The sequence below is a fragment of the Lissotriton vulgaris genome, chromosome 11, assembly GCF_964263255.1.
Source record: "Lissotriton vulgaris chromosome 11, aLisVul1.2, whole genome shotgun sequence".
NCBI classification, from domain to species: domain Eukaryota; kingdom Metazoa; phylum Chordata; class Amphibia; order Caudata; family Salamandridae; genus Lissotriton; species Lissotriton vulgaris.
Genome location: NC_141699.1, coordinates 1,018,406,312 through 1,018,432,998, shown reverse-complemented (window position 1 = coordinate 1,018,432,998; position 26,687 = coordinate 1,018,406,312). Strand labels below are relative to the sequence as shown.

At 42.7% G+C, this 26,687-nt stretch overlaps 1 protein-coding gene across 1 annotated transcript in view; it reads right to left on the bottom strand.

The window, feature by feature from the left end:
- Nucleotides 1-26,687, bottom strand: part of LOC147683948 (maltase-glucoamylase-like) — a 588,456-nt gene that overhangs the window by 434,358 nt on the left and 127,411 nt on the right. Inside the window, exons 14-16 of the mRNA XM_086944339.1 lie at nt 21,562-21,646; nt 13,493-13,610; nt 3,992-4,163 (exon numbers count right to left, since the gene is read on the bottom strand). Of these exons, the coding sequence (XP_086800465.1) occupies nt 3,992-4,163; nt 13,493-13,610; nt 21,562-21,646 (375 nt within the window). The remainder of the gene's footprint in view (nt 1-3,991; nt 4,164-13,492; nt 13,611-21,561; nt 21,647-26,687) is intronic.

Here is a 26,687-nt window from a genome sequence, read left to right as displayed (position 1 = left end):
CTTTAAAAACCTCATAATCTGGATGTGCGCTTCTTGACACATATTCAATAAAAAAAATCTAATAGATTTTCCTCACACAGGTCTATATATTACAATTGAATAATTAGTTAAATACATGTTGATTACTTCTTGATGAGTAAATCAGCCCAAACAGTTTGAAGTTAGTTTGCTTCATGCTTCCTGTGTGCGACTGACTTTTTGTCCATCCTGTATTCGACAAGTAGCACAAATAGTGTGCGTGAATTTGTCCTTGTATATTTTTTTCAGGCAGTACAAACTTTCTTCGACACAGACTTAGCTGTCTTCATTTTCATTGCCATTTTCATTGTCGAGCTTCCGTCATTCAGCAAGGAGTAATAAAATAAATTCTGTGTTACCTCCATATTTTCATGTCTGACTTTTCTGTCTTTAGAACTCTCTGGGCTTTAAAACTGTTAAGTAGAGGTAACAAAACTGTGCCTCTCCCTAAAATCTATGCTATGTGTCCACTGCAAATGGTGCTCAAAATGCATCTATGAACAAAAAAAAACAAGGTGATGGATGGGATGCTTGAATTAAATTCAACCACTCCCATCCCGATCCATTGTTTTTCACCCACCATGCCACCTCAGTTTGGATCTATCCATATGTAAATCAATCTTGACCCTGCTCCAGTGGGAACAGTCCTGTCTGAACTGCCAAGCTAGGAGCTCACGTCAATCAATCTCCTGTGAGTGATCATGACAAGGAAATTTTTTAGGCATTCAATGCAATTCTTCTTAATCACAAATTGGAAAAGAAACAAGCCAAACACTGGACGCAAATGACAAGATTATAGTTCTATCTGTATCAAGTAATATTGTTTAAGAACATGGATATTGATCTGTCTTGTTCTCATCTGAGAGGTGGACATGTATTTCAATCTTTCTCTGTTTCCTCATCCATTTCCCCTTGGTCCTCTGGTTCTGGTACTCACAGTCTCAAAAATGACTAAGAGCTAAAGACACAGGAGTAAAGTAGATACACATCACTTCTAGATCAAAAGACCTTGAAACATTCAATTGGAACTCAGGTCAGTGACCTTGACAATCAGTGATGTAGCATAACGTCTGTTGAAATAGGCTTCCTATATGACAGCACACCAGTTACTAAAATAGGGATGTCACAACATCAACCATACAGTCCTTAGTAGCCTGAACAGTTTCAGTAGAAATCCCACCCGTTTGAAGTTTGAATCCAGTGTTGCAAACAGGATGACACAATTTTAGGTCACATAGCGCAAACATATATTTGTACATATTTGAATCATAACAAAAACGGAGACTTCCACAAGATTATCCCAAATTCTTGCAGAAACGGGTACATTTAAATGCAACAAGCTGGTTCACTATGCCAATTTTCCTGTCGCCAGTTTATCGATTAATCTTGATCACCGGTTAAAAACTAAAGAACCCCTTTCTATTTTAAATGATAGTCTAGAATATAATAAAAACATATTATTCTTGAAAAGCAAGATTAATCTGGTTTTCTTTCAAGGGAAGGGGAGGCTAATTATCAATTTTAACCCAACAAGAAAGAATGGAGGGCTGCATCACAAAAGTTTTAGACTGGTGCTATTACATGTCCCTGTCGGTATGTAAGACACTGGTTTCTGCCAATACATTTTACTATTGTATTTTAAAAGCCCATTTATGCAGGTGGCAGTGTGTGAGAAGAACGTGCATATCTTCAAGTTCTAGTTTCTTGTGGTAGTGATATTGTGTGGTGTTATGTGCTGTTGTGTTTCATGATGCTTAACTGATAAATTTTTTTACTGTGATTCTGTTCTTGTTTGATTGTTTTGTGGCGTGTCCCGTTATGGTTTTGGTGTGTTATTATTTTGTTATGTGTGGTATCTTTGTTGTGTATACTGTTGTTTGTTTTAGAGGTGTCAACAAAATATGCTGCATTAGCAGTCAAAAATAGTGGTTCAAGTACCAACCATTTATCACTCTCAAAGTTTTTATTAATAACCTTTCCCAAGCTCCTGCAACTTTTAGGACACCAATCACATTATAGGTGGTTCAGAGACCAGTCTTAAATTATCACTTTCAGTGGTAGACGTTCTATTTTTTGTCTGAATGAGCAGTTTGCAATTAGCAGTAAAAGTTATAAAAATAAATTTCAATGATCCTATATCTGAAACTGTCTGCTTTGTACATATCTTCTGTATTCTTTCCAGCGAAAATCTGACCTGTGATTTAGGAATATTGTTATGAATTCATAGATGTCTGTATTGTCTAAACCATACTTTTCTGTAGTTTAGCTGTCACCATTGGCGGCTCTTGGAGGGAGTGATGCCGGGCGGTGATGCAGGGCGGGGGAGGGGCAGGGTGGGGGTTATTTAAACTACGGATTATATAATAAACTCCGGATTATGGCCTAACGGAGGTAAGTATACAAATAAGTCAATAAAATAAATGTTGTTGGTCACGCTACATTGCCAAATGCGATGCAGCGCGCACAATGGAATTTGTTTTATTTATTTATTTTCATACTTACCTCGGTTAGGCCATAATCGGCCGTTTACTACCCTCCACCCTGCCCCTACCCCCTCCTGCATCACCGCCCGGCAGCACTCTCTCCAGGAGTCGCTACTGGCTGTCACTGCCTAGCGCTAACTTGCAAAAGTAAAGTTTCTAGAGATACTTTTCCAATGTAGTTGTTGTACAGTGCGTGTACTTGATCTACAGCTTACCATCAGAGGAAGTGAGAACATATGTGCAATATTAGCCAGCTTGCTGAAAACGAAACAATACAAATTATAAAATTATTTCCTGTTTCCTCATTTGGATTGCATGTAGTCTCTGTAATTATACTCAGGGCTCCCAGTTTTCGTTTTTACTGATTTTTACAGATAAATACAGACAGAAAAACAATTATTTTCCTGTCTGCATTTATTTTTAAAAACAGAAAAATACGGAAAATAGGTCTTTTTTGGATGATTTTTTTCTACTGTCATTCATGAGTAACAGGTCAGTAGGTGTACAGATGGAGAGGTGAGGGAGATGAAAAAAGACAATACAATACCCACATAAATGAGGATCTACACTAAATTATTTCTATACTGCAATGCAAGTGTTTTCAGATAATGCTCTTTCACCGTATACTGCTGAAATCTTTTGCACAATCAAACGCGAGTATACATGTATCAGTCAAATAAATAAGGACAAAAACCCATTGCAGCTTCATGTATAGAGAAAACACAAAATAAAAATGGGATTTTGAACATACATAGTCTAATCCTGAGCTTCCCCATGGCTGCAGCAATGAGTAAGGGTCCGATGGTTCTGAAAGCGGTGGTATATTCTAATCTCTGTGCAAAATCCTGTTTAATCAGGGATCTCAATTCTGTGACTAGTGAGAAACAGCACACCCCCTCAATTTTCCCTGACAAATTTCAGAAGGCCAAACCTCCAGAATTTGTTATTGTAAATACAGAATCCACATGTAATATCCAAAGAAAAACTCGAATCAGAAGTATTTACCCCACTGTGTAAATACCGCAGCCTGGGGGGTATAGTTATTCACCTGCTGAGATAAATATCTCACGATTGACTAGTCCATGTGTATCAGCGCCCATGTGGTAACCATATTTATTATTTCACAAATATATAGCATGAATGGTGACAACAGCTCTCATCATAAATATTAACTGAGGTAGGAAATGAAGAGCGTTCTATAACATTATTTACATCCTAACAAGGAAAACTGACTTTCCCTAAAAAAAAGTGATATATAAATATTTTAAATAGGCGATCTAAAATCTGCTCACATTTTATGTTTTTACATTTTTAAGTGAAAATTGCATACACACGGAGTGAACAAAATAGATTGTTCGATTTAATAAAAAGAAATTAACAGTAAACAAAATAGAGCAAGGAAAAAAAGACCAGCATCGCGTTTCTCTGCCCCACAGTGGATCTGATATCATAACATTATTTTTGCAGGGTGATTAAGTAAATGTCCTTACATAAGGCATTCCAAATAGACCGAACTCCAGCATTCCGGTTATGGCCCATTTGATGTCATTCCAGTTGGCAGCGTTGTCTCCCAGCCAGTGCCCTGAGTATTTCCCGGATCCAGCAAATGTCGACCGAGAAAATATGAGGCTCCTGTTTCCAGGGAAAACCGCTTTGATGGCTCTGAAAACGAAAACAAAAGTGCATTGAAGTGCTTGGCGTGACATGTTCATGAGGGGGGATTGGCGAACAGCTCAGTGTCCGCGCTGCCCTGTCCAAAACCATTATCCAAAGAGCTCCAAACGGCTTCTTGTGTTTATTGGACCGCTCAAGGCCTTGCAAATAAATCGTTAGGTTTAAAAAGCCTAAATTGCCAGGCACTGTCAGTTTGATGTCCTGCCTTGTAAAATCATGTTCTTGAAGTTTTGCTGCATGGAATTTTAATATTTGTTGGAGTGAGAAGGTGTCCCTTTCTAAATTGTTTTGAAGCTCCTATACGTGTCATTATGCCTTCAACAGGGAGGCTGTGGGAAATTGTTTCTCTTGTTTTTATTATCGGTATTTTCCTCACATAAAGACAAGCATTTTGTGGCGGATATTAATGCAGCTAACTTTGCTCCATGAAACGGAGGCCTGCGGTGAAAGCTATCCATTCGCAGCAACAGCGCACTCAACCGTTCCTTTTAACCTACCTTTCCCCAGCCAACGGAGTTTAACAGGTAAGTAAACATATAAATAAATAAACCGAATTTCGTTGCGTGCACTGCATCGCATTACCTGTTAAACTCCGTAATCCATACATTACTAACCCCCACCCTGCCCCTCCCCCTCCCCACGTCACCGCCCGGCCGGTACTCCCACTACCGGCTGCAGCTGCCTTTCCCTCTTCTATCTCTCCACTATCCATCTCAATCCAAATAACAGACTAACATATCCACCCCTCAAATTAATTCCATATTTTCACTATACTAATTCATCACCAATCCTTTTGGATTCTGAAGTAGCATGCTAATTGCCGAAAAAGCACTTTGACGCCTCGTCAGGGCTAGTAAGCGCTATATAAATGCAAATACAATGCAAAATAATACTCTCACCACACTAAACAGACACAGATTGCAATCTAGAACACACAACTGCCAAAATAAGCATTAGCCTTAAACAAGAACGATGTTCCACTGCACACTTAATAATCCCCATAACCCAGGTACCACACTTGTACTGCGATACATTGTTACCAAGTACCCCTTAGTTAGCTGTTATTGCCCATTAAAAAGAATACAACATTTACTAAAATAGTTAGTTCTTTGGTGCACTTTATTGAGAAACCATGTCATTGTATTTAGTTTGTATAGTAACAACATGCATTCAATTGTTAAGACAACTTCAAATACAACTTCAAATATAGACTCTAGAAATTGTGTGTGTTTTTTGCATAGTATTTTAATATATTTGTGTTGAAATTTTAAATTTTAATGAATTATTAGATCTGAAATCTACAAACCTCATGAGCTACTAGTTCAATTGACATATATTATACCATTTGAGCATATATGTCAATTTTTTATAATCTAAAAAAAGTTCAAGACATCAGTGATATAGCACCAAAAACAGACATTTCTTGACAGAACATGTTTGGCAAGTATTACTTGCTACGGGTATGTGTATATATTTCCAATATAATTTGGGACTGATCAATTGAGCCATTTACTCCATACATCAAATTCCTTCCATTTGAGGTTAAGTATGAAATTGAGTGTGTGTCCCCACATTGTAATCATATGAATAGTAATTAATTTAGGCATAAGGAAATGGTGGAGGCACTGAGCTCCCAAGTAGGGCAAGATATCTCATATAGCCATTTTTTAGACAGAGAACCTGATCATAGTCTTTTGAAGTGGTAATATTGGGGTGCTGAATGGCATGAATTTCAGTCACGATTTCAACAGATTCACTGAGGTATGTGCTATTGAATGCGTTCCCATTAATGATAAACAAATAAAATGGTAGTCACATGCATGTGAGAAGTCTGACTGGTGAGGACTCAGGGACATATTTATCAAAATGTAAAGCAGCGCAGAGTAGCAAGTGACCTTGCTGCACTGCACTGCATTACATGTAAAGGGCAAGAATGTTCTGTAGTTATCACCATGCTGCTCATTCCTGCCTTTTCCCAATGCTGGAGTATAATGTGATGCCTAGCACCAACGCAGTCACTCTTGCACCATGGTGTGAGGGTGCCTGCATTGTAAGCATGATTGTCTTTGTGCAGGAAGTGGCACCTCCCTGCACAAAAATTATCCCTTGAGGCATGTTCCTCTTTCTATGTGTGTTGCAGAATGCAGGACACATAGAAAGATGACACCCCCTGTTAAGGCGTAGCATTTTGGCATATTCTCAGGTCTAAGAGAAATGGCAAATCAGGAAGGCGTCAAAATCCATAGGTTTTGTGTGGAAACACCCAAGCACCACTCATGGGATGCCTCTCTGGGGCAAAATAATGCAATGCTGTGATAGGCACTGTGTTGAATTACTCTGGATTTATCAAGCCACTCAGGGCCACACAAAGGGGCCTTGTGTGGCTTGATAAAACACATTTTAGGGGTTGGGAAATAAATTCAATAGACTAGATGGAGCCCACTATGGAGGTTCTGGTTGGTTCGCTATTGTCAATTAAGGGAACCACCAGACTGCTTATGCATATGAATTGACTCTTGGTGTCATCAGGAATCTGATGGGGGCTATACACCATCTCACCCATGCTCTGCCACACCATCAACCGCTCCCTGGCAATGCCTCGTTCCCTGACGACTGGAAACACACTGAGATCAACCCCCTCGAGAAGAAACCCCACCGACCTAAAAAAACTACAGACCCATCTCCCTGCTCCCGTTCCCAGCGAAAGTCAAAGAGAAAGCCATCAACAGCCAACTCGACACATTCATCGAAGAGCACAATATCCTCGACTCCTCCAAATCCGGCTTCAGAAAAAACCACAGTACGGAAACCGCCCTCCTTGCCGCAACAGACAACATACGTACCTTACTGGACAAAGGAGCAACAGCAGCCCTCATCCTCCTCGACCTCTCAGCAGCGTTCGACACAGTCTCTCACTGCAACCTAATACGCAGACTCGACTACACAGGGATCCAAGACAAGGCCCTCAACTGGATCCGCTCCTTCCTCTCCGGCAGAACGTAGCGGGTCAGACTCCCCCATTTCATCTCAAACCCTTCACCTACCACCTGCGGAGTCCCCCAGGGGTCCTCCCTCAGCCCTACTCTCTTCAATGTCTACATGGCTCCGCACGCCCCATCATCAGAACCTAGGGACTCAACATTGTGTCATACTCAGACGACACCCAACTCATCCTCTCCCTATCCAACGAACCCAACACCGCCAGACACAATTTTTGAGAAGGCATGGAAGCCGTTGCCAAATGGATGAAAAACAGCTGCCTACAACTAAACACAAACAAAACGGACGTACTCATCATGGGTCCAAACCCGGACGCCTGGAACAACACCTGGTGGCCCCATGCCCTCGGAAGACAGCCCACCCCCATGGACCACACACGCAACCTGGGAATCATCCTGGACTCAGAGCTCAAAATGGACCACTATATCAACTCTGTCTCGTACTCCTGCTTCCACACCCTCCGCCTCCTACGTTAGACCGTCAAATGGTTCCCCTTGAACACAGAAAGACCGTCACTCACGCCCTGGTCACCAGCAGGCTCGACTACGGCAACGCACTCAATGCTGGAATAAACAAAACCTCACTCGCAAGCTACAGAACATGCAAAACACCGAAGCAAGACTGGTCCTCAATCTGCCAAGCCACTGCCACATCTCCCAACACCTGCGAACACTCAACTGGCTCCGCATCGAAGCTAGAGTCACCTTAAAGATGCTAACCTACGCTCACAAGACCCTCCATGACCCCGGAGCAGCATACCTGAACAGCTGACTCAAATTCCACGTACTCCAAAGGACCCTATGATCAGCCCAGCTCTCCTACACCTTGGTCCCCTGCACCAGAAAGACTAGATCGGGAGGCTGCTACTTTTCCTTCTGCGCGGCCAGTGCCTGGAATGACTTTCTGCTCCACCTCAGACAGATAACATTGCTCCCCATCTTTTCAAGAATCCTCAAAACCTGGCTCTTTGACAGACCCCCATTCTTGATGGACTGGAACCTGCGACCCCCCCCACACCCTCAGCGCCTTGAGACCCTTACGGCTGAGTAGTCACGCTAAACAAACACCTGAATTGATTTGATTTTATATGGCGAACTGGGCCTAAATCCATTGTTTTCTTGCCCGCCATGACATTCCAGTTTGGACCCAGCCATATGCAAATCAGTCTTGAACTCACTCCCAATGGGTATAGTCCAGCCCAATTGCCAAGCCAGGCCCTCCCCAGAGAAACAAGCTTTTTAGGACTGGTTTTGGGGTATCACCCCTCATCAGCCAGGATAGGTTGAGTACTGTTTTGTATATTTATTGTGTCGCCCTAAGTGAGATGGGTAAGCCTAGACATGGATACAGTACACACTGTGTCATTGAAACCAAGTTGTACCCAGCTGATGAGCTCATAACTAGGGCAAAACCAGTCCTGGGTTGCTTATGTTCCCGTTTAGGGAGGACCTGGTTCGGCAGTTCTGGTTGGACTGTTCCTATTGGAGCAGGGTCAAGACTGATGTACATAAAGCTGGCTTCAAACTGAAGTGGCATAGTGTGCAGAATACAGATGAATTGGAATGCGTTACACAGTGATTACCAGTGGCTGAGTTCTCAAGAATTCTGCCCATCACTGTTTTGTATGCTCATTGTGTTTCCCTGATTGGGATGGGTATGTCAATATGTGGGTCCCATGCACACTATGCCACAGCAGCCAAGCTGTACCTGGCTGATGAACCAATAACTAGGATGAAACCAGTCCTGGGTTGCTTGTGTTCTGGTTCAGGGAGGATCTGGCTTGGCAGTTCAAGCTGGACTGCTCCTATTAGAGCAGGTTCAAGACTAATTTCCATATAGCTGGGTCCAAATTGAGGCACATGCTGAGCAGAATAATTATGGATTGGGATGTACCCTAGAGTGATTACCCGTTGCTGAGATTACCTAATGCATGGCACTCATCACTGTTTTGTATAGTTTCAGAAAGTGGACAATTCTCTGCTTTTAACATTTATCTGCCTCCTACAAATCTGGGCTAGGTGACAGCTACAGTCTGTGTATTCCCTCTAGACAGCCACGAATATAGGAAGGGCTGGGTGTGAAAGAGGACTCATCTGCATTCATCTGTATTCTGATAGCCTTCCTGGGCAGGAAGCGGGAGAGTTGGCTCATGAATTCATCTGAATAGGCTGTGTCCTGTCCTCACACAAAGGGCTGATTACCTCCCACAGATAGCCTGGCAGATGGGGATGGGTTGAAAGGGATTTTTGTACTTCAAAGACTTCCTTTGAGGTTATCACCTGCATCAAAGGCACTAGGTACTGGGGCTATGACCATATCAGATGAGTGAACGACTGGACCTGGGAAGAATTCTGCTGTAGTAAAGACTGCTATGCTGTAAGGATTGCCACTTTGCTGGGACTGGCTTTTCTGAGGAACTGCTTCTCTGCTTTGCTGAGCTGCAATGCTGCCTGCTGATCTCTGTCCTGCTGAGGACAAGGACTGGACCTATCTCACTTGAACCCAGGGTGAATCCAAGGGATTGCTGGCTTGCCTCCTGTTTACTGAAGTTTCAGAGACACAAAAGATTTCCTGCAGTCCTGCTGGTGCTGCTGGACCATGGCATCTGTCAGTTCTACCCTTGCCTGGGGTGCACCCTCCAGTCCTTGGCCTCACTAATGCATTGCCTAGACTGCGTGGGAAATTCCACTGCTTAGCCCGATGGACAACATTGGATCCACAGACTAGGTGACTCAATGACGAGGCATTTTATTTACTTCAACAGAGCTCAACAACAATGCTGGACCCCCTTTGCGCTGCTCAATGATGACAGTAGGCTCTCGACATTAAAAAAGCTCCATCCAAAGTATTTCTTCAGTGGGACCTGTCTGGGTCCTGTAGGCAGCCTGCCCTCCATTGTGGTCAGCCTTCACTTTGAATTTGCACCGGTCCCTCATGACCTCTAGTAACCTTTTGACCGATGGGGACTTCTAAGCACTGTTTTCACATTTAATCTTTCAAAATTCATATCTCAACTTTGACTTTTGTCATTTTAGTCTTGTTTCACTCAGATAAATATTCTCTATTTTTAGTTCTTGCCTAGCATGCAGCGCATGCGCTGCTCGCTCGGCGAGACCTATAGTGAGAAAGTAGAATTAAATCTTGGGAGCAGGGGTGAGGTCAGTGGGCCTTTGCAGGACAGGTCGGGCATGGCCCAGTAACCCAACAGGCTCCCTCTTCAGGAGATAGCTGAAGAGGATTAGACACCTGCTGCGGGGTGCTCAGGCTGCAGCCTCTGATGCCTGATGGGGTGTATTAGGGGCGAGGCAGAAAGGAGGAGTATATTAACCTGTCATGTTGTTCTAATTTTCACGCAAGCAAATAAATAGGTGTTAACTCAAGCATTTCTTCCATTTTCCTCCCACTTCTGACAGGACCAGAGGACATACGCTGTTAGTGCAAACAAAAGAAGAAGCTTCAAAAGAAGAACAAGACCTGCGCAAATGCACGTTTCGTCACCCGGAATTCAACAATGCTGTTCATGGGAAAGGAGTTAGTGTTGGCAATGGGCCGGGGATCTCTTTTTTTTTACGGTAGCGCCTAGATTCTGAAGGCATAATGCGCTTTCAAGGCCTCAGTGAGGAGGTGCGGCGGGCCCTCCTCTGGGGAAGGGCGGTGGAACTCCCCCCAGAGTCCTCCAAGGTGGTCCGGGTCTTCATCAGCTCCACCTTTGCAGGTAAGCATCACCTGGTATTTATGTAGCGCTACACAGAACATGTTATAAACAGTTATTACCTGGTGGAAGCATTGGTATTCATTTGATCAACTTCGGGCGGATGAAAGGCCCAGTTGACCCTGCCATGATGTGGCCTCTGACCGACAGATCTCAGCGGTAAGGTCGGATGAACTGCCCTGAAATGCATATGGTTCGGGTGCCTGCTGCAGAAGGTTTGTGAGGAACCTGGAGGTCACAGCCTGCATCCATTGCAGGACAGCCCGGGCTATTTGCTCTTCAGAGGTCAATAACTGAGTACGCAGACCTGGGATACTAGTGACAGACAGGACTCTGGAACCGTAATTTTACGTTAATTATGTGACATCATCTATATTAATACTGTTGGTGTTACTAGTGCAGGTTACATTATTATTATTATGTCATATTATTAATCTTGATAAAGCGCTGGCATGCCGGTAGCTTGTCTCCTTTCTGGTGAAGAATTGGCTTGGTAGTTTAGTCTGCCCTGTTCCCATGATGCACTGGGCCAGGGACAGACTGATTTGCATATAGCCAGGTTCTGAGCTGGGATGGGGCAGTGAGATAAATAACGGTGATGGATCAAGCCCTGATCTTTGGACTGGGTAAGAGTGGGCTGTTTAACTCAGACACTCTGTTCATCACCACCCCCTTTTTGTAAATCGGCATGCCCAGAGGCGTCTTGGCGCTGCTGCTGTATAAAGGTTTAACCAGGGAAGATCCTAGGGTTCTTGGCAGAATAGCCACGTTTAAATCCTTTTCTGAAGGAAGAAAGGAAGGCTGGAGGTGTCCTTCAGACAGGAGAGAGGGTCTTCCAGAATCAGGCGGTGCGGGTTATGAAGCTTCTGCCCCCGCAGGCAGACCATGTGATCATTGGCATGTGAGCTTCTTGGCTGCAGAGGAGTGCAGAGATCCTGGAGGGTTTGCACCCGGTGAACTTGCGTTTTAGGTAGTCTGGGCCAGAATCATGCTGCGCTTTAAAGGCAATGTACAGAGCGCTCTTAACTTGAAGCACTTCCTTATTGGCACCCAGTGTAGTTTAACTGAAGCCTGTGAGGCTGGTTGGTGCCTCGGAATCCCTAGCAGACAGCCAGCTGCTGCGGTCTGCAAGAGTTGCCGTTTGTTGAGAAGTTTCTTCTGCAAATTCTAAAAGAGGGCATTACAGGAATCCAATTTGGATAAAACAAGAGCAGGGGCCCCTGTTTCTTGAAGATCAACGTGGGAGGAAAGGAAGCGCTGCTCTGCTGATCTTCAAAGTGTAAAAGGATGACTGTGTCAAAGAAGTGATTTGGCCTTCAAATGACAACTTATTGTCAAAAAGAATCCCTACAATTTTTACTTTCATAACTGGAGTTGGCAAAGTGCCTAATTCTTGAGGCCACCAGCAGAGGGACACCAAATGGGAACTTCCTCTAATGGTAACTAGATGCTTTCTTCTTTGGTGATTTACATGCATTTCCCGGCCTGTCCCAGAAGGCAGTCACTCTTGAGGACACCCACATGTCACTCCACAAGTCTCCATCACCATGTTGTGCTTTCTGAGGCCAGTCTGTTAGCAAATCACGTAAGGGCCAGGCTTCCATAATCCAGTATATGGTGATCAGAAACACTATATTCATGCTCGGGAAAGCTAGCTAATCAGAAACATTAGGATGTGCAGCGAACGGACCCGTCCAGAACCAGGAAAGAGCCAGTGACCGGAAAGTAAGTTAGAGGAGCTGGTTGGATGGGGGAAGAACATCTTTTATGAATTTGATGAGAAATTACTTTGGTCTAAAGTTATGGGGAGGCTAATGCAGCTGTAAGTAGTACGAGGATCATGCCTCTAATCAGTGCGGCGTGCAGAGACCTCATTAGATGTGTTCCAGTGCTAGGTACAGGTGTCCACCGGCCTCAATGCAGTTATCAAACCAGACGATTTTAAGCTATTAGTATTGGAAATAACAACGCCTGGTATTTATGTTTTAAAACCCAAAACATAGATAGAAGGCATTGTCATTTACAATGCCAATAGCTCAAAATTGTGTGAATGCGAGACCTATTGCATTGCAAATACTTTTCTAAACTTGTGTGGAATCTTTTTTTTTGGTGTTTTTATTGGGTTTCTGTTATTTAAGTGTTGAAGAAATACTTTACACTTTGGCTCTTAAGTTAAGCCTGACTGGCTGTGCCAAGCTACCAGAGGGTGAGCACAGGTTTATAATTTAGGGTGTGTATCTGACGTACCCTGACTATAGTGGTGGTCCCTACTTGGACACGGTGCAAACCTCTGCCAATTATAGACAACGTTTCTAACATCACCATATGCCCATTAAAAAACAAAATTAATTCATAATTTGCTTTGGGTTCGTTTCTGAAAGGGGTGATATAAATTGTTTTTTTATCACTGAACCAAATCCTGTACAACTATATTTACAACAATCCTTTGTGGAGGGCAATCAAGCACACATATCAAACAGCCCCACCTTCAAATAGAGACCACAATGATAGAACAGATTACTCCATGTTTGTATTGCACATTCCACTCACACTACTCAGACAAGATTTTGTGCCACAAAAACAAAAAGAATGAAGCTGTTCTTACTCTTCAGTAGACAGAATCATTGCATGTCCATATAAACTGTGAACATCATAATGGTCTCCCCAGGCTTGTTTGGCATCCATGCAGATGGTTTTAGAATACATGACTCGGTCCAATATGTCTGTAGAGGAATATTGAAAGAAAGCAGAAGATCAAATCACTTCCATCAAAAGCCAAGATGGACTAAATATACCCGATCCAATGGTCAAGTTGGAAGGACCATGCAGTAAAATCAACCAATGGTAAAGCCATTCCCACACTTTGGGGCTCATTACACCCAGGGTAGAACATTTTCTTTGGGGGGGGGGGGGGAGGTGGGACAATACCATCCTGCCTGAATATTCATTTACTGGGGATTCTTGCATAATTTCTCTAATTCTGGGACCGAATAACTGTTGTTGCCTCGACATTGGAGGAAATGTACTGTACTGGCATGAATCCTTAAATTCATTTCCATCTTCCGAGTCTAATCACAAAGCATGTAGTAATTGTTTTTCTCTGGCATCATTTTTTTAGCAATATTCTGATGTTTCCAGATCTGATTTAAAGATAACATGGAATAGGCGTTACCGCACCTGAATTTTACACATTTTAATTCATCTGACCCGATTTCCCAGTGACAATTTCAGAATACAGAAATACTTGACAAAAAGTGCACATGAAATCTTGGGTGCAAAGTTACTGCACTTGTCGGAATGATTGGTTTAGGCACAACAAGTTGTGTTCAATGTCAGTTATTGCAACGACAATCATAAGGGCTAAATTGTTTAAGCTAGTCCTCAGAGAAAACATAGATACAGAATATACCACTTACTTTTAGCTTAACTATTCACACACATATTACTGTGGGATTTTAAGAGAACAGCTGCGATATTTTGTAAACATCTATTAAGTTGAAAAAATTTATTCCAAACAAAGCAGTGGATATCTGGAAGCAGATTCGTGATTTGTACAAGATCTGATTTTTTAAATCATGTCCATATTTTTTGCTCTATTGTTGGTATTATGAAAACTGAGGGTATAATCATTATGTAGAAATTTTCAAATATTTGACCAAGCGACTTTGTAACCCATTTAGTCAGAAAATAATACTAACAGCTTTTCCTTTCGAAATTAAATATAGGACATTCGTTTTCATAAGGATAATGTACCTACAAAATATACTTTCTGCAGCATAGTGTGGAGGCACTTATAAAAAATCCATATTTATTCATTCGTGGCTACAATACTTATGCGACACTAAATGTTAAACGGACATTGGGACACTTCGCCTGATTGTTTAATAATCAAAGACATAGCATTAAAAATAAGATAGAGTGATACTTTCTTTTTGAATGTTCCATTTAGAGATGCAGCAGGTGTAAAAAAATGTAATCTAAAATAAGAACAAGCATTTTATTAAACAAAACACTAAACGTAAATGTCCCACTTTTCCTACGAAAATCATCCCATTGAGACCTCCACAGCCATTTTTATAGTTTTTGGGAGTAGTCAAAGCTTTTAAGAAGAAAATGTCCACAGCTTGGCACCCCTTTATCAAATGTATGCTATCTATACTTTCATTCATTGTCCCACTATCTCACATTGTCTCTGTGGCACTTGCCAGCCTATAACTCAAACATTTAGGTTCAACAAAAACAATATTCCCAAGAATGTTTAAATGTTTCAAAATAGTAGCTACAAATATGAATGTAAATTTGGGACAAATGTATGGATTACAGAGTTTTACAGGTAAGTAAACATTTGATTAAATAAAACAAATTTTGTTGCACGCACTGCATCGCATTTGGGGATACAGTGCACTCAACGAAATTCGTTTTAATCATTTAAATGTTTACGTACCTGGGAAGCTCCCTAATCCATACATTACTACCCCCACCATGCCCCTCCCCCTCCCTACGTCACCGCCCTGCAGGTACTCCCACTGCCGGCCGCGGCTGATTGTTGCATTAGAAAGTGGAGATCTTTTTTGTAGTTTCAAGAGGAGGGAAACTCTACAGGAGGAAGATTTTTACTTCCAAATGAGACGTCTGCTTCTTTGAGCCCCAACCACACTTAATGGATGATTTACACTTTGGGAGTCAGTGTGGGTCGAATTTATGATGTTACATTTCATACATTCTCAACGCATGGCTTTTACAACTCGGTCGTTACAATGACCACGATGTTACCAAGCGTGCCATTACATTACAAGACGTTTCAATGACTTGCTGTAGGGGACGTGCTGGACCTAGGAATAGTATTAATTACTATTCCTACTCCAGTTTGCGCAACAGCAGGGAAGGTGTTGGATTTAAAATCCAACACATTCTCTGCTGTTGCATGCCCCCTACAGCAAGATGTTGATACGACTTGCGATGTAATGGAATACGTGGTAACAACCCGGTCATTGTTACAACCAGGTTGTAAAGCCATTACGTTGTGGAAACAGCATTGTAAACTCTCTTTCCCGTGTGGGTCTGGCAAAAGTATAACAAAAATATTGTGTCCAAGATATTATGTTTTTAAAAAATATTGCTCAATTGGAGTTGAAGATACATACACCCAAAGGAACAATGTTTTTGGAAATAATGTCCAGGAAAATTATATTTTGTCAGTAGATATTTAGGCAACAATATTATGAAATTCAACCTTTTTACTTGTTCTTACAGCCATGGAGGCACAGGTCTTGTTCAGTCAGCCACCTGTGCAACAAATTTCATTACCTTGAGTGGGTCCCTGCTTTTTATCTTTCACATTGCCCCCTTGTTTTCTGTGCTAAATGACATGGACATCTATTTTCATATGTATGCTGATAATATTCAAATATTGTTTAAATTCCGCTGCAATTTGAGTACTTCAATTTCTGCCCCACATATTTTGTTTCATTCAATATTAGATGGCTTCCAACTTATGCAAGTTTCTTTCTTTCTAGACTTAATGATAACCAGGATTTGTGAAGCGAAATGGCAACAATCTCTGAGTCCAGTCCTTTCTCCTGTTAAAAAAGTATAAAACCTAGGTGCCATTCTAGATGCCAACTTAAATTTAGTACCTCAAATTATTAAGGGTACCAGTTCATGCTTTTGACAAATGAAACTTCTGATGAAAAAGCTTTCCTTTATTCCTGCAGAGTTAAGTAACCAATTAGTTACCACTTTCATCCAATCTAGGTCGTATTGTGCTGATTCTTGCTATCTGATTTAGCAGAATAAGTAATTCATAAGAAACATTGGAAACATTCCACCGCTGTATGTCAGCTACAGCTGACTGGCTCCAAACTAACTCCCTTCAGTTCAACAGCAAAAAAACGGAGGTGCTTTACTGTTCTTCTGATAAAATACCGCGCTCACTCCCCGACAACTTTTGGCCCTCGACCTTTCCTGAGACAGTGTCAGCCGCCGAGTCTGCACGTAATTTAGGGGTTACTTTTGGGCGTAACTTGCAGCTGGATATACACGTTAATAAGACCACGGCTACATGCATGATGCTGTTGCGCATGCTCCGTAAAGTTTTGCCCCTTTTACCTGAACAGTTTAGACTAGAAGTAGTGCGTGGGACCATCTTAAGTCGTTTAGACTATTGCAACGCTCTACTTCTGGAAGCACCCAAAATGTTGCTATGCAAGCTGCAACGGGTGCAGAACATGGCGGCCAAGCTGGCCCTCTCTGGCCCTAACTTTAGTTCCTCCACCGCTGCTCTTCGGGACTTACATTGGCTGCCGGTCCCCTTACGTGTTCAGTACAAAGCTGCCTGCCTGGTGTTCAGGGCTTTGCACGGACAGGGCCCGGTCCCACTGCAGAATATGTTCTCATGGTATTCGTCCGAGCGATGTCTGCGCTCTTCTTCTGCGTGGCTGGTGGTGGTACCGAGATTCCAGAGAGTGAGGATGGGTGGACGCTCGTTTAGTGTCGCAGCGGCTAAACTCTGGAATTCTCTGCCACTCCTTTTACGAGGTCAAAGGGACTTCCTACCATTTAAAAAAGTGATGAAGACCCACATGTTCCCTAGGGCAGTTTAAGATGTTGTTTCTGTTGCTGACAGTGATCTCAAGTGCCAGGATGCCCTTGGGGTGACAGTAAAGCGCTACACAAATATACAATACAATACAATAAGGCTCTATATGATTCAAAATGGGGCTGCCCACGCCAATGTTAGGACAACCTTATTACTGCTGTTTTGATGTATCTTTATTGGCTTTTATTAGCCCCGGGAATTTGATTCACAGGTCATTCCTAGTGGTGCTACCTTTTCTTTGACCGATATGATTAACATCCATCACTTTGCTCACCTTTATATGGTAAGAGAGAATTTGTATATGCAATAGAGCAAGAACCGATTTCACTGCTAACTGAGCTGGAATGTGAGTCTTCCTTGGTTAAAAAAATTAATTTAAAAGACTATTTGTTAATACTGCATTTTACAGAAATTGTCCTATAGTGACATATGAGTTTAATTAGCACCAAGAAGCCCCAGCAATAGTGTGCTCTAAAAGTACCCTTATTACACAATTGAATGATTTTGGCTTTTTGCCTTCAAACAAATTTGTGTTGAACAAAATATTATGTTGTGTTAAAAATATTTGTAAAGCGCATTGGCTGCCCCAGCAACAGGGCGCCCCAGCGCTAGCTTTGGAAAGGTCAGCAGAAAGAAGGCAAGAGAAATTAGGTAGAGAATACCCAGGTCTTCAGAGCCTTGCTTAAAGTTCAGTGAGTCTGAATACTTCTGATGGACAATGGTAGTGCGTTCCAGAGGACAGGGGCTTAGGAACAGAAAGAGTACCCTCCGGCTTGCACTCTTTTGACATGGGACTGTTTAACAACCTGGCAGGCCTGGGGTAAAAGAAACTCAGGATGGGTTTTAGTCCCTGTAGAAGTCCAAAACATACGCAAACCACAGATTTTGCCTGTGCTTCAAGAGTGAGAGAGTGTCAATCCAGACGCCAACGTTTTTACCACTCCTTTGGGCTGGGTAGGGGGACCCTAAAGTGGAGGGCGACTAATGGTCACCCCATCGTCGAGTGTCTCGCCTTAGGAGGAGAATTTCTGATTTGCCTGAATTTAGCTGCACTCAACGATAACCATCATGTCATCTTTTCATTTAGACAAATTCTGGATACACTCGGTCTATACATTAGAGCAAAGGGCAGCACTCAGGGCTAGATTTGCAATAACATAAATTATACAATAAAAAGTCTATTAAAATGTTATAGTTGTCCCTTCAGAGAGCAAGTGACTGGTTACTCACAATTTGATCACCTGCTTACCATCAGTTGCAAAAGATATCAGCTCTGTGCTCACCATAAAACTAACTATTGCCACAGCAATTACACCTCACACAAATAAAGAAACCCTCCTAATTAATGTCAGTAGATGGCTGTGGAACAGTACAATTGAAGCAAGGCTGTGTCCTGATCACCTTACCTTATCTAAAGATTTGACCACTAAGCCTAACTCTTCCTTGATGGTTATATCCTTGATTGACAATTTAGTATAAATCCTTGTTACGTTATTACAAAGTTAGGTTATAGCATGTTAAATGTAGGTTTGAAAAAATAAGCTATTTTGGACTGAAGTGCCAACAATACATCAACCGTGGAAACCCCATAATATAACTAAGCATAGTACATTAACATCTGAACTATTTACTAGATTGTGATTTTTAGTTGTTCTTTATTCCATACTCCTTGCTGTACTTTCGAACACATTGTGACTGGTTTACAAAGATTTGTCTGAGTATGAGGGAATTATCTTGTTTAATTCCTGGATTTCTCCTGAAGTCCAGAATAAAGCATGTAGTGGCTCCTGGTGCCATGTTAGACTTAAGGCGTACTTTATTTGTCTGTGCAATGCACACCTTTAATCGGGTGTGTCAGGTGCTGTCCACAACATTGCGCCCTTCTTCGTCTGGGATTAACCCACACCTGCAGCGAGAACACAACAATAGTGAAAGGTCTAGTTCCTCTTTGAATCTATTGGGCAACCTTTCACTGCAGGTGCAACTCAGCCTGTGTTTTATAGGTGTCAGAGAACAGCTTGAAAATTAGTGCAGTGAGTGACATCAGCCACTTGAAGAGGGTTGCCTAAGGAGCCTCAGTAAACTCAGTGCTCCCCTCTCCAGGAGCACCCTCAGGCGCAGCTGTGTCCCACCACTATGTGGTGCACAGTAATTGCACATCCTGATAACATATATTCCTCTGTGTCTACATCTGTACTATGGCATGAGCCAAAAGGCAAATATTTGTCTGATTTGCATGAGGTATGGCCCCATGCAACAAGGACATGCATCTTGTGGAGCATGCTGATGCACATTTAGTGCTTGCACAATTCATATTACAAATGGCACTGCACAAACATCTGCAGCCTTTTCTCTAATATAAATGTGTTCTGGGTGCACAAAGTATCAATCAATCAATCAATTAAGGGTTGGTGAAGTGCAACTCCTAACCCATGAGGGTCTCAAGACACTGGGGGTCGGTGGGGAGCAGATCCGTCTCAGTGCTGGGGTCATTCGAAGAGCCAGGTATTGAGGACCTTCGTGAACTGTGGTAGCATGGGAGATAATCTGAGGTGGAGGGGTAGGGTAGTCAAGGACTTGGCAGCGAGGAACATGAAGGACTTTCGTCTAGTTCTGGTCTTGTGGATCAGTGGGACGGTGGCGAGGAAGGTGAGGCGGCTGGTCATGTATGCTGGTTCAGCATTGTGTAGGGCCTTGTAAGCGTGGATGAGGGGTCTGAAGGTTATTCTACTGTCTGGCGCCAGCCAGTGGAGTTCTCATAGGTGTTGAGTGATGTGACTGTGCCGTCAAGAGGAAGGTCAAGGACCAGTCAGGCTGCAGTGTTCTAGACATTCTGGAGGATGAGGAGGTGATTCTGGGTAACGCTGGCTTATAGTGAGTTGCTGTAGTCGAGTCTGCAGCTTATGAGCGCGTGAGTGATGGTCTTTCTGGATTGGGTGGGGATCCATCTGAGGGTCTTTCGCAGCATATGGAGGGTATTGAAACAGGCTGAGGTTATGCAGTTGATCTGGTGGTCCATAGTGGGCGATGCATCTAGTATGATGCCAATGTTTTGTGCGTGGTTCGTGGAGGTGGGTGTAGTTCCTAGCTCAGAGGGCCACTAAGTATTGTTCCTTGCGCAAGGGTTGATCCCAGGATGAGGACTCCTGTCTTGTTTGAGTTGAGCTTAAGGGAGCTATCCTTCATTCAGTTGACTTTCATAATTTCTTGGAAGTTGTGCCTGGTGACGTTGGGTTTGTTGGTGAGATAGAGGATCATGTGTGTGTCGTCAGCATAGGAGACAATGTTGAGTCATGGTTCCGGACAATGGTTGCATTGACGCACACACTTGTTCCACACCATGACATTTTTTAATAATACTGCCCATAGTTTATCCTTAAATTTCAGGGTTATACCATAACTTTCACACAAATATGTAACAACGAAATGCCAACGAATTGTGTAATTAAGTGTGGGGTATTCTTTGGGGGCAGTGAGTTCAATTGATAGGAAGGAGCCTGGAAAGGCATCTAGATGGATATTGAGACACTCGAAAGAAGATGGTAAGCTGGACTGTCATTTGGTGATCAAAGAGTATCGAAGACAAAATTCCAAAACTGCATGACTGCTTACTAATTGGTGGTCTGAATTATTAAAATATGAATCTTGCTGGAAATAAGCCATGATATCCTGTACCTCTTTACACATGAGCAAAGGCCCAATGCTTTCATATTCGGACCAGAAAACATTTCTTTCTAACAGCACAATGAACAGATCGTATGCATTGAATTTGGAGTGGGCGTTTTAGTACTTCTTCTGAAAGTGACATCGAGGAGGTGTCCCTGACCAGGAAATGCCTCCTGAATACATCTCATATATATATATATATATATATATATATATATATATATATATATATATATATATATATATATATATATATATATATATATATATATATATATATATATATATATATACATATATATATATGCATTATTCGTTGGCTAAGCAGTCACTGTAGTATTTTTCTTTCCTTACCATGAAAGCGTAAAACATGTAAAACAATGCCCTGTCCATCCGAACTATTAACTTACGTGGTGTGAACGGTGGGTAATTCAATTTGTTTATGGCACATCCCGTTTTGGAGCCTTTTATGAAGCTGGAGACCTCATTCATATCCTACAATAAAGATAAAAATTAGCATTCTCTGTTGGTATAAGCCTAGAAGTGAGGACTTATGGTGGTGTATCTAAGACATTTGTCAAAACGTTGAATTCATTAATGCACAAAACAACTAAACATTTCTACAAAGTCACTTAATACTGATCATAGGAAGCAGAATGATGTATGGCTCATTAGTGAAGGTGAAACAAACTCTACAATGAGAGTATACATTATCATACATAAGTCAACGTTACATGCTTTTGCATTGTTAAGTGCAGAATAATCCTGCCCATAAGCATCATAGGAAATCTCACTATGCATTCCATGCAACCCAATGTGCCCAGATTTTTAAACTACACTGAGTAGGGGCATAATTTCGGGGTGGAAGGGGCAAAACGTTAAGGTCCCTGAACCCCTCAGGGGGACCCCAACCCTTCAGGAGGCCCATCCACTTAGCCCAAAGTCAATGAATATCTGTGAGATATGGTAGACTCAGGGGGCCCTTATTATACTCTGCATGGGGTGCTATAATTTCGCATTACATTGCTTATGCTGAGATTTGAAACCCAATGAACAGTTTACAACCACCGGTTAGCTAGAAGTTATAAGATATATAAATAGTATATTTTAGGTACCTTAAAGTACGTTAATAAGGTGTTCATACTCAGGGCCAGATTGACCGTAGCGGGCACAGGGTGTTTCCCTGGTGGGCCGATAGGGTGGGGGCAGGTTTTGGACCACCAGGGGGGGGGGGCGTTTTTGTTGCCAAGGGCTGCAATATTGGCCCACTGTAACAAAAGCCGCTGCAGTGTTTCTACCACCCCCCCCCCTCCCCTTCCCGCAGCCATTGAGAGTCGATTGCCAGGGCCTGTTCCTAGTTGTTGGCTCAGAAGTCGAAACGAATAAGAATTACAATTCAATTAAACTAAGAAATACAAAGGGTTGAGGCGAAAAAATCTACTGCTTCCAGAGCCACAGTTATAATCTCGGCATTTCTATTTAGAAAGTGCACAGTAATTCCTCAGGGTGGCCAAACACAGTTACAGTGGACTCCCCCTTGGGATTGGCAGTTGGAGCAAAGAGGATGATGCATCAACTGTGCGTCCTCTGGGAAGCTTTTCTGTTGGCCGGCCGTACGCCCCTCAGCGCAAGTTAGCAATCAGTAGACAACGTTTTCCTCAGCATCTCTTCTGGTTCGTTGAAGGAGGAGAGGCTGAAGGGGCAACAAGGAGTGAGCGAGTGATGCAGAAACGAAAGAGGCAACAGTGTGCAGGTAACTCCTTAGAAGTAAAAAATGATGAGGAAGAATCAGAATCTTGTGGACTGGATCTGATCATTTCAACAGAATTTTACCAAGAAGAGATATACCTGTGGAAACTGGACTGTGTGTGCTTGAGGGCTTTTTCTCGCTTTGGACGTAGAAACCACACTTTAGTCTGTGAAGTGCGGCCGATTAGTATCTAAGGTGGCTTTGTGCAATGTACGTTAGCACCACTGAATGTGTATATATTCAACATTGTGTTGTTCATTACAGTCAATGGTTTTGGATAGATGTGCAGTCATGAGGGCTCAGTCACCAATGTTGGTTCCTTATCACTACTCTTATGAAGGAGATATGAGGCATCAGAGCTGTTGTGTGTGTGGTGCAAGGGCTCAGGATGGAGATTGAGTGAGGGATAACTCAGTGCTGCTGAATAAGGGAGCTGGGTGGAGAGGTGCTTGTGCACGGCGAAGAGAGTTCTTTACCTTAAGGCCTGGCTGTTAGACTTTGTTGTTAAACACTCTAAAAAGTTCTTTAAAACTGAAGAATAGAAAGATTGGGTGCAAACTTAATTAATTCCAGAGCTGGGATTAATTTGTACAGCCCCATAAAGCCATTAGGATGCAGAATTTCTTTCCACAAGATGAAAAAGGTTGGGCTTGGTCTGAACAAAAAACTTTTCTGCACAGTAATAGAGCTTTGTAGTTGCCTAATGTGCAAGCTGAGGGGGTTAAAAACAGGTTAGCTCCTTGATATTGATTGCCTCGAGCAAGTTGTCAAGATCTCCACAACAAATGTCCATGGTCATTGCTGAAAAAAAGATGCAAGTGAGTGTTCCTCCCATAGTAAATCAGTTGGGACCTCACTTTATTTTGGATAATTGTTATCAGGCAATAGAAGCACTCAAACATTCCAATGAATCTTCAGAGTCTCTTGCCTCAAAAACCTAAAGAGGGTTCTGAAAGAGAATATGCTAATGCTGAAGGACTGCTCCCTATTTTACTCAATTTCAAGCTCTAAAATTCAGGTATGATCCCCTGGACAGACCCAAACTGTTGACCCCATTTGCGTAAGGGAACTGATGAGGAAATCTAAGGAGGCAACCTGCCCAGAAGCAAATAAGAATTCAGAGGGGCAAGTAATTAACCATTCTTTTGTGTGGGGGCAGAATGGTACAAATCTTGTTAAGTCAAAATGATACTAGACCTAATCAGGAGGAGACTTTTTAGATCGAAAATATCATTCAACAAGAACCTCAGGAAATTAAACATATGCAGTCATCTTTGAGCATTAAAGTCCAATTGGAAAAACTGAGGAGAAATTTGAGAAGTTTTTTCAGCATTTGGAGGTAGCTGTGCTGTGGATTTCTGGTACCGAGGCCATGCAGAACCAGCAACAGATCTCTATTCGGAAATATGAAAAGCAGATTGTAATCCTGAGAGCTACTAAGGTGCATTTGGAGAATTGATAAAGGAAGTCAAACCTCTACTTTACTGGAGAACTGGACCATAATGAAATTATTTGAATGTCACCAAAATTATTGACTGAGTAATCAAAGACTATAATTTGACTGTTATTAGGAAGCATTTAACAGTTATGAGGGCGCGTTAAATCCCCTCAAACCAGAACTCACAGTCAAAATTTCCTTGCCTCATCCATGGATTCAATTTCACTGCATTTTCTTTTAAGCAGATTTGTAGGTCGCACTATCCCCCAGGAGGGTATACTGGTGCTGAGCAGCTTTGAATCTAGGCACACTTAGGGCAAAGGTGGACTACTTAAATAGCTAGGTTCTCAGCTTCTTGCAGAGATTCAGAAGTGAGGAGAAGCATCTAATTTGTAGTGGATGGTTGCTGCCCATTAGGAGAGATGTAGAAGAAGGATTGACTGCCAAATCTTATTTTCTGCATACATTGGATTTTAGTAGGAGTCTGGATGAGCAGAGGTGTCTGCAAGGTTTGTGAAAGCTATTGTTGAGGTATACTGGGCCAGTGTTATTAAAGTTCCCTAAAAGTGGGGGAGGAGTTTGAATTGTCCTCATCTGTGGAGTTCCTCCAGTTGTGAAGTGATGTGAACATGGCATGAGAGGCTGAGAATGATTCTGGCTGCTGAGTTCTGAGTGGTCTGCAGCCTTCTGGTGAGTTTTTTGTCGATCCCGGCATTGAGGGTGTTCCTGTAGTCCAGATTACTTGTGACCAGTGTGTGTGAGACAGTTTTCTGGATGCTGATTGGGAGCGACTTAAACATCTTCCTCAGCATCTTCAGGGTATGGAAGCCAGAGTCGGTTATGGTACTATGATTCGAAGGTTTTTGGTAGGGGTGGGTGTTTGTCCTAGCTCTTTTGCCCACCAGGTGGAGTCCAGCAGTATATACTCTTCCCAAATATCATGATTTTGGTCCTGTCTGTGCTCAGCTTAATACAGCCAGTCTTCATCAAGTGTCTGGTTTTAGTCATTCAGGCTTTTAACTTGATCCCTGTAATGGGCGACTTGTCTATTAGGGAGCGAATGAGTTGTGTCATTGGCCTAGGAGAGGCGGTTTATAGAATGATAGCGGATGGTGCTGGCTAATGAGAATGTGTATGTGCTGAAGAGGGTCTGGTTCAGGGAGGATCATTATGGAACTCTGCAGGTGAGGTTTAGGGCATCAAAGGTGTATGGTGCCACAATGGCAAATATTTATTTGCTTATGTTGGTGCTAGCATCGATGCAGTCAGCCAGTGTGGTGCATTTGTTAGACTGGGTCATTTAGTGGTAGCATCTTTGGCCAGATTTGAATGTGCTCCTATATGCTTTGTTCAGACTCATTCCTCATTTGTGCTCCAGTTTTTTGCAGTGGTGTCTCATCAGTCTGAGTTCCTCAGTGTACCTACTGGCCTGGGGTCTAGCTCTTGTTGCATGGCTGTGTTTCAGGGGCAGGGAGTCAGTGCCAGAGGTGATCCAATTATTGATGGTCTTGATCGCTTTGTGGAGGCTGTTGCTGAGCTCAGAGCAGTGGTTGTTGAGACAAGTGTTCCAGTCCTTGTCAGTGATGCTATTCGAGTTTCAGTAGGCTAGTCTGGAGGTGCTGCATGTGCTTTGGACTGGGACTAGGATGCTGAACTTGATGAGTGCATGGTATGTCTAGGGAACAGGGGTGGGCCCGTTAACTTGGATGTTGCTGAAGTTTGTGAAAATAGGGTCCTAGAGGAGTCTGGTAATGTGAGTAGGTCCCTTTACTTGTTGGGCGCGGTCCAGGCTTTAAAGGTCTTCAGTGAGTGCTCTTGAGTTGCGGACGGCATAGTCTTCGAGGTAGAAGTTCAGGTCTCTGAGCAGGATTAATTGCTTGCATCGAGGGCGCATTGCAGACTGTGATAGTATCAGTGAAGTTGGGTTGTGGTCCTGTGGTCTGTAGATGAAAGTGCCACTTACGGTGAAGTTGGCTTTCATGTAGAGCTTTAATGACAGGTTTTCTATATTGGAGGATGATGTGTCTGTGGATGGTGTGCAACTGATGGTTTTATTGTGGATGATGGTGATCCCAGCACTGGGCTTGTGAACTCTGTTTTGTATGGGAATCTTGCAGTTTGTGAGGATGGCTGTGGTGGTGTCAGATGCCGATGTTGGGTTCAATTAAGCTTCTGTGAGGAAAAGTAGGTCAGGGGCATTGTCATGTGGCAGGTCCCAGATCTCTGTGGCATGTTTGCGGGTAATGAGGAGCATGCATACAAGAGTGGAGTTTTGAGTGTAAGAGATTTGGGTGTTGGGTGCTGTTGATGTGAAGAAGGTTGGGTCTGGGTAGGTGCATGGAAACCTG